The 11,090-nt window shown below is 56.1% G+C and overlaps 2 protein-coding genes across 2 annotated transcripts; one reads left to right on the top strand and one right to left on the bottom strand.

Moving 5' to 3' along the window:
* The first annotated feature begins 1,538 nt into the window (after positions 1–1,538).
* LOC104842679 (uncharacterized oxidoreductase C663.09c-like) lies at positions 1,539–7,535 on the top strand. Its single transcript, XM_010585191.1, has 6 exons — positions 1,539–1,682; positions 2,201–2,252; positions 5,856–6,043; positions 6,473–6,592; positions 6,933–7,043; positions 7,422–7,535. Exons 1-6 carry the CDS (start codon positions 1,539–1,541, stop codon positions 7,533–7,535), a joined length of 729 nt encoding a protein of 242 aa, XP_010583493.1.
* Positions 7,536–8,279: 744 nt separating this feature from the next.
* On the bottom strand, positions 8,280–10,366 carry LOC104841857 (uncharacterized oxidoreductase C663.09c-like). Its single transcript, XM_010583830.1, has 6 exons — positions 10,220–10,366; positions 9,806–9,857; positions 9,372–9,559; positions 8,933–9,091; positions 8,698–8,817; positions 8,280–8,393 (listed from the first exon to the last, which is right to left on the bottom strand). The coding sequence occupies exons 1-6, from the start codon at positions 10,364–10,366 to the stop codon at positions 8,280–8,282; spliced, it is 780 nt and encodes a 259-aa protein (XP_010582132.1).
* Positions 10,367–11,090: the final 724 nt, after the last annotated feature.

Here is an 11,090-nt window from a genome sequence, read left to right as displayed (position 1 = left end):
AGGTCCTCTCCAACCTGAATGGTCCCCAGGTGCCTCCACAGCATTGGGATCTTATAGCTTGGTCTCATCTCTTCCCCAGAGCACCCCTCTGGCCCCAGGCTGTGGTTCCTGAGCCATGACACGTCTGTGCTGCTGTCCTTCTTGGCCTTGGTTGCCATCAGTTCGCCCTTTCCAAAGGTCTCTTGCTGCTAACCTCCCCCAGCTCAGTGCTGGCCTGCAGCCATTCCCACCATTCCTTGTGCTGCAGCCTTCTCTGCTTGTGTCTGTTGTCTCCTTCCCAAGGAGCCTGGAAGGAAAAGAGGAAACTCCAGTCTTGTTGGTTTCTAATGGGAACTCTGTTCTGGATGCTGCTTGCAGATAGCAGCAGGAGTGGGCAAGTCTGTGCAGTGCAATTGCTTGTGCAGGTGATTACACCCTCAATAACGCCTGCTACAGCGGGTCTGAGTCTAACACCATCCAAATTCACACCCAGCACGCTTACCTCTCATAAGGGCCATGGTCTACTCACCAAGATGGAAGGAAACATCACTGCTTCCTCATCTCCATGCTCTGTGTCACCTGAAAGCACATCTTCCAAACTTGGAACGCCTTCACCATCTCTCAGCTGCTGGCCTAAGTATTTCTTTGGTGATTGCCAGACCTGGAACAACTCAAATACTCAGGGAATAGTCAGCTCTGTCCCTTCTGCCAGGCTGAGCGAGGCTGGGCAACAGATGTGTCCCTTTGGGCACATCCAGATGTGATGGACCCATCCCTGCTACTCTCCTCTTACCTTCTCCCCCACCTTAAATTCAGGTTGCCCCAATTCTTCTGTTTGTGCTGAGGCTTTTTACATGGCAGCTCTTGGTTTCTTTCAGCACCTTACTCACTTCTGCCTCTTAAAAATCCATGCCCACAGGCTGGCCTGGACTGCAGGAACCTTGGCTTTGCAGGCATCTCTTGGGCTGATAAGCACCCAGCATTGTCCTCCAGCAAGGAGGAGGGTGGTGGCCATGAGCATGGAGCCCCAGCAGCAGGCAGGTAGAGGTGCAGGGAGCTGGGGGTCTTCTCTGCTGGCTCCTGGGTGCTCTGGGTGAAAGCATTGGTGTGAGTTGGGCCTGCAGTGTTAGAAATGCCCTCTCTGCACTTTCCAGGCTGGGCTTTGGATTAGCATCCCTGGGTTCAGCCACCCCAAACTGGGACATCAGCAGCCACAGCCAGGTTTGGACCTGTTTTCCTTTTCTCGGTGGTGTTTCCAAGTGCTCTTCCAAGCCTGTGGTAGAGGTGACCCTTCTCCTGCGGGACTCTGGGAGCTGGGGCTTTAGAAGAGTGAAAATGCAGGAGACATGCAGCCTCATGTGCTGAAATGATGGGGAGCCCTTGGTCCACCCTGGGACCCTGGCTCTGCCTGGAGCAAGCGAGGGGCCAGGGCTGATGCTGGCACCGTCACTGTCCCCGTGGGCGCCCGGAGCCACACCCTGGGCTGTGCCCAGCTCCTCTTCACGCCGAGCAGGCGGCAGTCCTGCTGTGTGTCACAGCCTGGCGTGGAGGCTGCAGAGATGGCTGCGCTGGCTCGGAGCATCCTAGTGACGGGGTCCAACCGGGGCATTGGGCTGGAGCTCGTGAGGCAGCTCGCCGCCAGCCCCCGGCCCCCCCAGCACATCTTTGCCACCTGCCGTGACCCCAAGGGTCCGAGAGGGAAGGTCAGTGCGGGTGCAGGGCTCAGGGATGATCCAGAGCCAGGCGGGTGAAAGAAATTAGTGGTCCCCACAGCCCTGCCAGCTTGCTGCCGGATCTCGCCCTGGCTGGGTGGTCCGGCAGCAGGGCAGGAGTGCTCTGGTGCGGTCTCATAACCTCCCCAGTCCTGCAGCTATGGCAGTGCCCAACCCAGCCAGGTGGGATGAGGCTGGAGGGGCAGACATGGTGCCCATGTCCTCAGCCCTCACTCCTGGCTATGCTGATGGCTGGTCAACCCATTCTCCATGCTGGAATCACCCAGAACGGGGGGCAGTGCTTGAGCCCAGCAGCACCCTTCTCTTGCTGGCTGCGGGGATGCCGCCCTGCCCCATCTATGGGGAATGGCCCCACACACTTTCCCCAACAAAAGCAAAGGCACCCTGGCCTGGCTGCTGCTGGGGTGACCTGGGAGCAGGGGTGGGAGACCTGGTTGTGCCACTGGTGACTTCTAACCTCCTCCCTTGTTCCATCACTTTATTTCCAGGCCCTGCAAGAATTAGCTGCCCAGCACCCCAGCATCAAACTGGTCCAGCTAGGTATGGAGCAATCTTCCTCGTTGCACCCAACATTGCTTCTAGCCCTCCGCTCGCTTCAGGGACGGGACCGGGGGCAGCTTCGTTGGGCAGCCTCCCTTTACACTGGCAGCCAGGCAGCTCCAGCCCTGCCAGGTGGGGAGGGAGCAGTGCACATCTGGGCAGGCTTCCCCCTCCAAGCAGAGCTGCCCACTGGCTGGAAGCAGTCAAACTGGCTTCAGAGGCAGGCAGAGGTGGGTCTGGACACCTCAGCTGAGCAAGTTTCATGGGAAAGGCATGACCTCTGTTTCCAAAGATGCTAAATACACTGCCTGAGCCTTGGGCTGGGACATGCAGGTTTGCAAAGCGAAGCAAGGCAGGGCAGAGCAAGCAAACATACTGAATGGTTCCTAAGTAGGAGGGTTGGTTTGGAGTCTGCTTGAAGGTGGCCATGATTGGCATTTCCTTCACTGCAGGTAAAAAAGGGAGAAAAGAAATTTTCTAAAAGGATGTATATGGGAAATCTGGCCTCGTGGTGGTGTTGGTATCCCAAGTTGATGCTCAGACCCAGAGGCATGCTGCAGTTCGGGATGTCCGCAGCCTGGACTGGGGAGATGTCCTTTCATCCTTTCCCTGCTCCCATGGAGGTGGGCCAGATTTGGTGGCCTTTGTCAGCAGTGCTGGGGAGCAGCAGGAGAAAGTGGCAAATGGACCTGGACAGCATAGGGACTTGGGGGAGAAAAGGGAGAGCAGCCAGGGCAGCATTTGGTGTTGCCAAAGTTGGGGTATTCGCAGGCAGGAAGATTCCAGGGTGCTGAGCAGGGATGGGGGTTTGCTGGGTGGACAGCATTGGGGTGAAACATGGGGAGATAAGGAGCACCAGGCTGAGGAATGTGGTGTCCTGCAGATGTGTCTTGAGGAGGCAGACTGCGCTCTCTGAGAGAGCAGGGGCTTCTCACAGCCACTTTTTTTTAAGAAGAGTTGGTCAAAAAAACCCATCCAAACCCAAAAGAAGTGTTTTGGGGAAGCATTTGTACCAGAATTGCGATTGCTGTAATGAGTGAAGTTGGAAGCAGCTGGAGTTTCTAAATACTTCTGAGTATTTCCTTAGAGCCAATAATAAGAAAACTGAATCAAGGCAATGCAAAGACCATATCAGTCTCTACCTACCTATTTGCTGTTTGAAAAGTTCAAGTAAATTTTTAGCATTTCTTAGCAAAGAAGGCATTCCTGAGGTCAGGCTTTACCAAAAAGAGGCAGCAAATCGCTCTCTTACTATTAAATAGATTATTAAAGTAGACCACCTTCTCTGTGATAAACAATAGCATCTTTAAAATTACCTGTGAGCCCCAGCTCCTAGTATGTGATAGAAGAGCATGCTTACTTTGCTCACCAAAGCATGGCCAACATAAAAGGGACATCTCAAAGGACTGACCACTAAATAAACAGCCTTTACTAAAATACATACACCCCAAAACCCAGATTATCAATAAAGTCCCAAAATAAGCTAAAAAGGTGGGAAAAATCCAACAGCAATGAAGTATTTTTTTAAAAAAGAGAAGCTGCTTCAGGCTGGCTTTCTCCATCTTCAGGAAAGGTTGGCTTCAAACCAGTAACAGGAATGCACTTTTCAGAAACGAAAGTTATGAATTAACTCCAAAATGCTTAAGACCTGTTGCTTCCTTTCCTTCTCTCCCTCTTTCTTTCTTTCTCATCCTTATCCTCTTACTTCTTCCAAGGAGACAAGAGTTTGTTCCTTCAGCAAATTTGGCTGGCCTAGCACTAGAAACGTGCTGGTTCAACATGCCTGGCCCCTTGGAGCAATGACTCAGCTAGTCCAAACAGAGCAGTTAATCATTCACCAAAGCAACTGAAAGATCCCTTACATGTGGTGGAATGATGGAGCCTTGAACTCCGATCATTATCCAAAGAGAAGTCACTAAAAAGCACCCTGTGATATGTCCTGCAGCTGGCCATGCATGTCCTCTTAAATCCCAAGGCTCCATCCCCTCATGTATGGCAGCTCCACAGCAGATTATCTCATCAAATTTCCCAAAAATGTTTTCATGATACCTCTGCGAAGGTCCATGCTGCACAAGGCAAGGTGGTAACAAGTGCCAGGCCACTCAAATACTTGCTTACCACCATAAAGACACCAGGCGAGTTAAAAACATCAGGAAAAAGGATTGTTCTTCTGCTCATCAGTGTACAAAATACTCCAAGAAGGGAGTCTTCAGCCTTGCAAACCTTTGCTAAGTCAGTCTTGTCTAAGCGTGAGAACAGAAACACAGCTCAGGGGCCAAAGTGTTGCAAAAAAGAAATCTAGCTCTGCGATCCCCCCCACCCATCAGGCTCATCAGATTAGCACCTGCAAAAAATGTGCACAGAAATGTGCGCAGGGAGGAAAGGCACATTCCAACATGCTTATACGCGTCAATATTCATGGTTCTTAAGAGCTCGGTGGTGTACTTGGGATATTGAAAGGCAATATATAAAGTTTAATGTTGGCCTAACCAGCCCATTTCAGATCCTGAAGGTGTTTAGATGACCCCTTTTAAATCAACAATGGCCACTTCAGTGGGGTGAGCACCCAGTAGGGGATGCACATCCTAACAAGCAAACCCAAATGTGGAACACAAACTTAAAAAATACCATTCCTATTGCTTTAGCCAAAAAAAATCCTGCAATTAAAGCGTGGCAGATTTTCCAAAAGATACCAATATTTAAGTGAAGAAAAAGGCACTGGAAATACTTCCCTGTTAGCACAATTTCAATTGTTTCTGGTTGCTTGAGAGGGCTTGTCCCCCCCAGTTTGGCCAGAGCAGCCATGCTGTAGAGATGGGGAAGTTCAGACTCAGAGCATGCAAACAAATACTGCAGGTTATATCCCAAATATTTTATTACTTGTACTCACCTCAGCTCATCTGTCAGCTCCAAATCCTCATTGGTAACAATATGAAGCAAAAAAAATCTGAAAGAAAAAGAAAAGAAAAAAGGAAGGACTTTTGCATACAAATGGCTGCAAAGCTATGGGAAGTTGTGCTGTGGAAGGTGAATTTAAGCACAAATTGTTAAGAAAGGCAAAGATAGCTCTAAATGATCAGTCAGATCAACCAGAAAAGATCTTCGTGTAATTCAACAATAAAATGAATGGGTCCCCCCTATGTTAACAGCCCCCATAGCTGCTGTGCAATACAGAAGGATTTGAGGAGTGTAGTCAGGTTGTTTCCCTCAAGATGGTGTCTATCCTTAAAATGTGCCCATCTAGCTGCATTGTCTCCTGGTGGAAATAAAACTGGGAGCCTCAGTGTGCAAGCACCGAGCATCCCTTGTGCAATCATAAATTCCCTGAATATAAAAAGCAAATACAGCTAAGTTCTTGTTACCAGTAGCTTCCATATGACCAAAAAGGAGCTGAATCAAGGTTTAATTCACCTAAGGCTGTGAAGCCAAGAGGTGAGGACAAACTGCTGCTCGTTTCAATGTGCTTAACACCCTGACCTGCTAAACCTGGTCCTTTCTGGATAATGCTGGTTTAAAGAGAGCCATTCCAGCCACAGCACGCTTTCCAGTGGATGCTGTGTGACCCGCTGGAGCTCTCCTCCACTTTGCTTTTTGCCCTAGCAGACGCAGTGAACTTGCCCAGCATCCGAGGTGCTGTGCGGGCTGTGGGGTCTCATCTGAAGGACCAGGGCTTGAACCTGCTCATCAACAACGCGGGTGTCAGCTCGCATGCCACACTGCGCTCTCTGGATTCGCGGGAGATGCTCTCTGCGTTCGCCACCAATGTGGTCAGGCCAGTTCAGGTTACCAAGGTACATGTGGACCTTTTGGGTTTCTCCTGCCTGGAGAGATGTTCCCCATGGCAAAGGTGACCTCAGCTGGGTGGATTCTCACTCTGTCAAATGAGGCAGACTGATGGGGGCAAGACCAGGACCACGGGGCTCCTCTGCCCACCTAGAGGAGCAGGGAGGCAGCTCAACTCAGCCCCAGCATCTCCCATGCTTCTCTCCTCCCCAGCTGGAGCTCCTGCCCACCCCGGGCTGGCTGTGCCAGCTTGCTCCTTTCCTGGGGAAGGGAAAGGCAGGAGCCTGGCCCCTCCCTGGGGAGTCCTCCCCATCCTCTGCCCTTCTGCTGGGGATGTCTGTCCAGCTGCTCATCCACAGTCTGACAGAGACCTCCAGGGCTGTCCTCAAGCTCGGGGCTTGTCACGTATTAACAGAGCGTCGGTGTCTTTGCGTCAGGAATTTCTGCCACTCCTGGAGAAGGCAGCGAAGGGTGTGGGGAAGGAGGGGCTGAGCTGCAGCAGGGCCGCAGTCATCAACATCTCCACCAAACTGGGCTCCATTGGGCTGTGCCTCAGGGTGCCAGAGGCCCCATGTACCCGTACCGTGCCAGCAAGGTGAGGTGCCAGGTGAGGCGCTGGGGATGCTCTGCTGTGCACCATGCCTGTGGAGGGGGGAGCCCATGGAGGCACTCACCTCCCCCAGGCCACCCACCCCCTGCCTGGTTCTCCCAAGCGTAAGCATGGAGAGCGAGACCAGTAGCACCTGGGACTGAGCCTTTCAGGCAGGATGTGCCGATGCTTTACCCCAGGGCCAAGTCCCATTTCCCGCCTCCACAGCCATTTTCTGGCTGGCAAATGTCCCCCCCTCCTGCCCACCCATGCCCCGAATCATGCTGGCACAGTGGTGCCTCTTCCAGGCTGCCCAGAACATGGTGACGAGGTGCATGGCTGCAGAGCTCCAAGACAAGGGGATCTTGTGCGTGGCCATCCATCCTGGCTGGGTGAAGACTGACATGGGGACGGAGAAGGTACTGGGCTGTTCAGGGGAGGGTCAGCAGGACCCCCACTGTTCCCCCAACTCTTGGGGAGGGCAGGGGCACTTGTGGCAGGGGATGTTGTGTGATGCTGTGGGCTGCCAGTACCATCCTCTGGGGCAGAGCAGGCAGGGAGCAGGCAGCAAGCTGCAACATGCCAAGTGCACGGGATAGCCAGCCCTGTCCGCCACCCCCCCCTCCCCCCGCCCCCCCAGAATGGAGAACAGGGGGGTGGCAGTAAGGAAAAATACTCCCATGAGCACCGTGAGTGCGGCTCCCCAGGCCATGCAGCCTCCGGTCTGCCCAAGCCCGGCTGATTTCCATGCCAGGTCAGCACACAGCAGTGACGCTGTGCCTTGTCCTCTTCTGTAGGCACCCCTGATGGTGGAGCACAGTGTGCAGGGCATCCTGATGGTGCTGGCCAGCCTCTCACAGGACACCTCTGGAGCCTTCCTTGACTGGGAAGGGAACACCCTGCCTTGGTGACAGATGGATGGACAGCGCCTCTTGCCCATGCCACAGCTTCCTGCTCCCCGGCTCACCCCTCTGCATGGTCACCCCGCTCACTCGTCCTCAGCTCACCCTGCGCTGCCAGGAGGAGAGGAAGGGCTTTGGAAGCAGCTTCTCTCCCCTTCCCTGGTCCCCACGCAGCCCTGCAGTCCCCTTGTACCCGCCACCTCTGTAAATGCTGAGAGCTGATGCCTTTCTGCTCTGTCTCTGCACCCCCAGCCTCAACCCCCCTGGCCGAGCCTGGCACACGCTCCCTGCGCACTGCCCAAGCACCATGCGTCCGTCTGTCCTGCCTGCGACCGAGCATCTCCTGAATGAGGGGAGAGGGCAGCTGATCCCTGCGACCCCCAGCCCCTTGAGCCTCTCCAGGCCAGAGCAGCACCTACATGGCCCCAGGGCTGCCCTGACCCCCCAGGGGCAACCTCCCTCCTGGGAGAGGGGCTTTGCCCCGGCTCTGGTGCCTCCCGGAGGGGACGTCTCCAGAGGGTGGTCACGGTGCCACGGGACCCGGGGGCTGGCACTCATGGGGATGCCGGTGACAGCCGTGGGTTGGGTGGGGGGCTGCAGGCACCGCACACCCTGGGATAAGGAGCGGGGCCGCCCCCGCAAGCTGGCAGCACACAGCACAGCCAGTGGCTCTCGGGCAGGGGTTTATTGAGGACGTGGGGCAGGTGGGAGAAGCAGCACAGGGCCCCACTGCGAGGAGTCCAGGCCGGCATCTCACCAGGGCACGACCTTCCCGTGCCAGTCCAGGAAGGTGCCGGTGTCCTTCTCAGCGAGGGAGGAGAGCACGTTCAGCATCCCTCGCACGCTGGCGTCCACTGTCACGGCAGGCTGTGGGGCAGAGGAGGGGAGGCAGCCTGTGCCCAAAGCCTGGCTAAGGGCTGCCCTGGAACAGCTGGGGCCAGGGGAAGGAGACGCTCGAGGGCATGGGGAAAGCCGCCAGCCCGAGGCAGAGGGGCCGAGCGGGGAGGCGAGGGGCTGGGGGCACCAGGCACCCGGGGCCAGGGCAGGAGGAGGTGCCCAGGCAGGGATGGGGCAGGCAGGGAGGTCGTGGTCAGGGGCTCAGGGCAGCAGCTCCCTCCTCTGGAAAATCAGCAGAGGGGCTCTGCTGGACCTGCCGTGGTGAAACTCCTACCGTCTGTCCGATGGAGCCCCCCATGTCGGTTTGCACCCAGCCAGGGTGGAGAGCAGCGCAGAGGATGCCATGCTCCCGGTACCCCAGGGACTGGCACTTGGTCAGCATGTTCAGAGCAGCCTGCGGGGAGACAGGGCAGGGATAGCCGTGGGAGGGGATGGGTGGCTGCAAGGGGACACATGCAGAGGGACAGGGCAGGGGAAGCAAATCTGTCCCCAGCATGGTGTGGTGGTACCTTGCTGCAGCGGTACGAGACAATTTGCATCAGATCCCAACCAGAGGGAGAAGCAATGGAGCCCCCATAGCTGGACATGTTGATGATGGCTGCCTTGCTGCAGCTCAGCGCTGAGCCCGGGCTCCCCTGGGCAGCCTTCTTCAGCAAGGGCAGGAACGCCTGCGAGGAGAAAGAGGAGACAGGGGCACACACACAGGAGGTGGCACAGGGGAGAGGACCAGCTCCTTCCACAATGGCTATGTTGGCACCAGCACTAAAGCATCCTCCCTCCTCTTCGCACTGCCCCAGCCCACCAGGTTCCAGCTCTTGAGCTCCAGCCTGCAGCTCCACAAGCTTCTTGTTGAGTGAGAGCCCATCGGGCATCAGAGCGGAGGCAGGACCCTCTCCCACCAGCTCTTTGTGCCCCCCTGGGACAGTCCAGCTCAGTTGAAGGTCTCACCTGGCCCAGCAGCAGGGGCCCAACTGTGTTGGTGGTGTAAATCCGTGTCATGTTCTCCAGCGTCTCAGCATCAAGTGAGTTCAGCTTGGTGATTCCAGCGTTGTTGATGAGGAGGTTCAGCCCCAAGCCCACCAGGTGGTCCCCAACTCTGGCTGCAGCTGCCTTGATGCTGGCAGGGTCAGTGACTTCTGCAGAGCCGACAAAGGGCAGGTCAGTGCCCGCACCCCTGTGGTGGCTTGGAGGCCCTTACGTCCCCCCAGGGATGTGCCCTCGGGGCTGGCCATGGGCAGGAGGCATGGCAGTGCCCAGTGTCCCTGCAGGCACCAGCCCATTGGCACAGCTCCCTCATGGTGAGGGGCTCCCCAGGTGTGTGCAGCGCCTGGGCACTCTCCAGGGGAACCGGGGTGAGGGACTCCCCACCTCAGGGCACCTACCGAGTGGGATGATGACCAGGTTGGGGTGTTTCGATGCCAAATTCTGTAACTCCTGCGAGAGAGGGGACCATGTGGGCACAGCGAGGGAGGAGAGGCTGCACAGAGGCTCAGCCATTCCCAGGCAAAGCCTGTGTCACTATGGCTCTGTCCCTGCACCACTTCATGCCCAGCACCCTGCTCTGGCTGCCCTGCTCCTGATGGATGGGGCTCCATGCCTCCCACATGCACCACGTGCCACTGTCACCTCTGCACATCCCATGCACAGCTGGTCCCACAGCCGTCCCAGCCCGGCTGCCCTGTGCTGTGGGTGCCCGTCTGTAGCTTGAGCCCTTTGCAAATCCCCTCCCTGCTCTGACCTGCTGCCCTGTCCCTTTGTCGCCCAGCACAACCCACTGCATCCCAGCCCAGCCTCACCTGCGCTCGCTGTCCCTTGGGGTCCCGACAAGCTGCAAAGACCCATGTGGGTGGGCTTGGCATCCCCAGGAACTGCCGCACAAGCCCCAGGCCAATTCCCCGGTTGGCCCCAGTCACCAGAACAGAACAGACCTGAAGCCCTGCCATGCTGCTCCGTCCACTGCTGCACTGCTCTTGCCCTGACTCTGCAGCTGCCTTTTGCTACTCGGTTGTTTCACATTTTCCCACGAGAGCTTGCATCAGCCTGTGGCTCTAGGAAATTCTCTGCCTGTGCCCCAGGCTCTTGGCTGTGGTCCATACCCACGACCCACCCTTCCCAACAGCTGAGGAATGACGCAAAGGGAGCCGAGTGTCCTGCCCAGGCAGGGAATGCCCTGGGCTGGATGTCTGGAGAGCTGCTCTTTGTACCTTCCCTGCTCCACCAAACCTGAGCTGCTCAATTTTCAGGGCCAGTGCTACCCCTGTTCCTCCACCGAGATGCCCCCTCCCACTGCCACCTTCTCTCTTGGGACACCAGGCTCTGTCCCTCCTCTTGCCTGAGGTTAGGCAGGCAAGGGTGGACTTGCTGACCCAGTGCAGTGCAGTTTTTTGGCCTTAATTTGTGCAAAGACAAAGCCAGGGTCACGGATGGAGCAGCCAGGACAGGCAAGTGTCCCTTGGCCACCACAACAGGCTGAAAAACCTAGAAACCCTTCAGGACTGCTTGGAAACCCTCCAGAGCTGCCTGACGCAACCCATTCCTCAGGGTCTGCTCTAACAACAGCTATAGTATTTAAGTTGTAAGTGTGATAGAAGGATAAAATTCAGTTTTGCCCCCCAGGTATAACTGTGATGTGGCTGGGAATCGGGGCTGCACCCTGGCACGCACACA

The sequence above is a fragment of the Haliaeetus leucocephalus genome, unplaced genomic scaffold, assembly GCF_000737465.1.
Source record: "Haliaeetus leucocephalus isolate CR32 unplaced genomic scaffold, Haliaeetus_leucocephalus-4.0 Scaffold92, whole genome shotgun sequence".
Classification (NCBI taxonomy): Eukaryota; Metazoa; Chordata; class Aves; order Accipitriformes; family Accipitridae; genus Haliaeetus; species Haliaeetus leucocephalus.
Note: the sequence above shows the minus strand (reverse complement) of the source record. Positions and strands in the feature narration are given on the sequence as shown.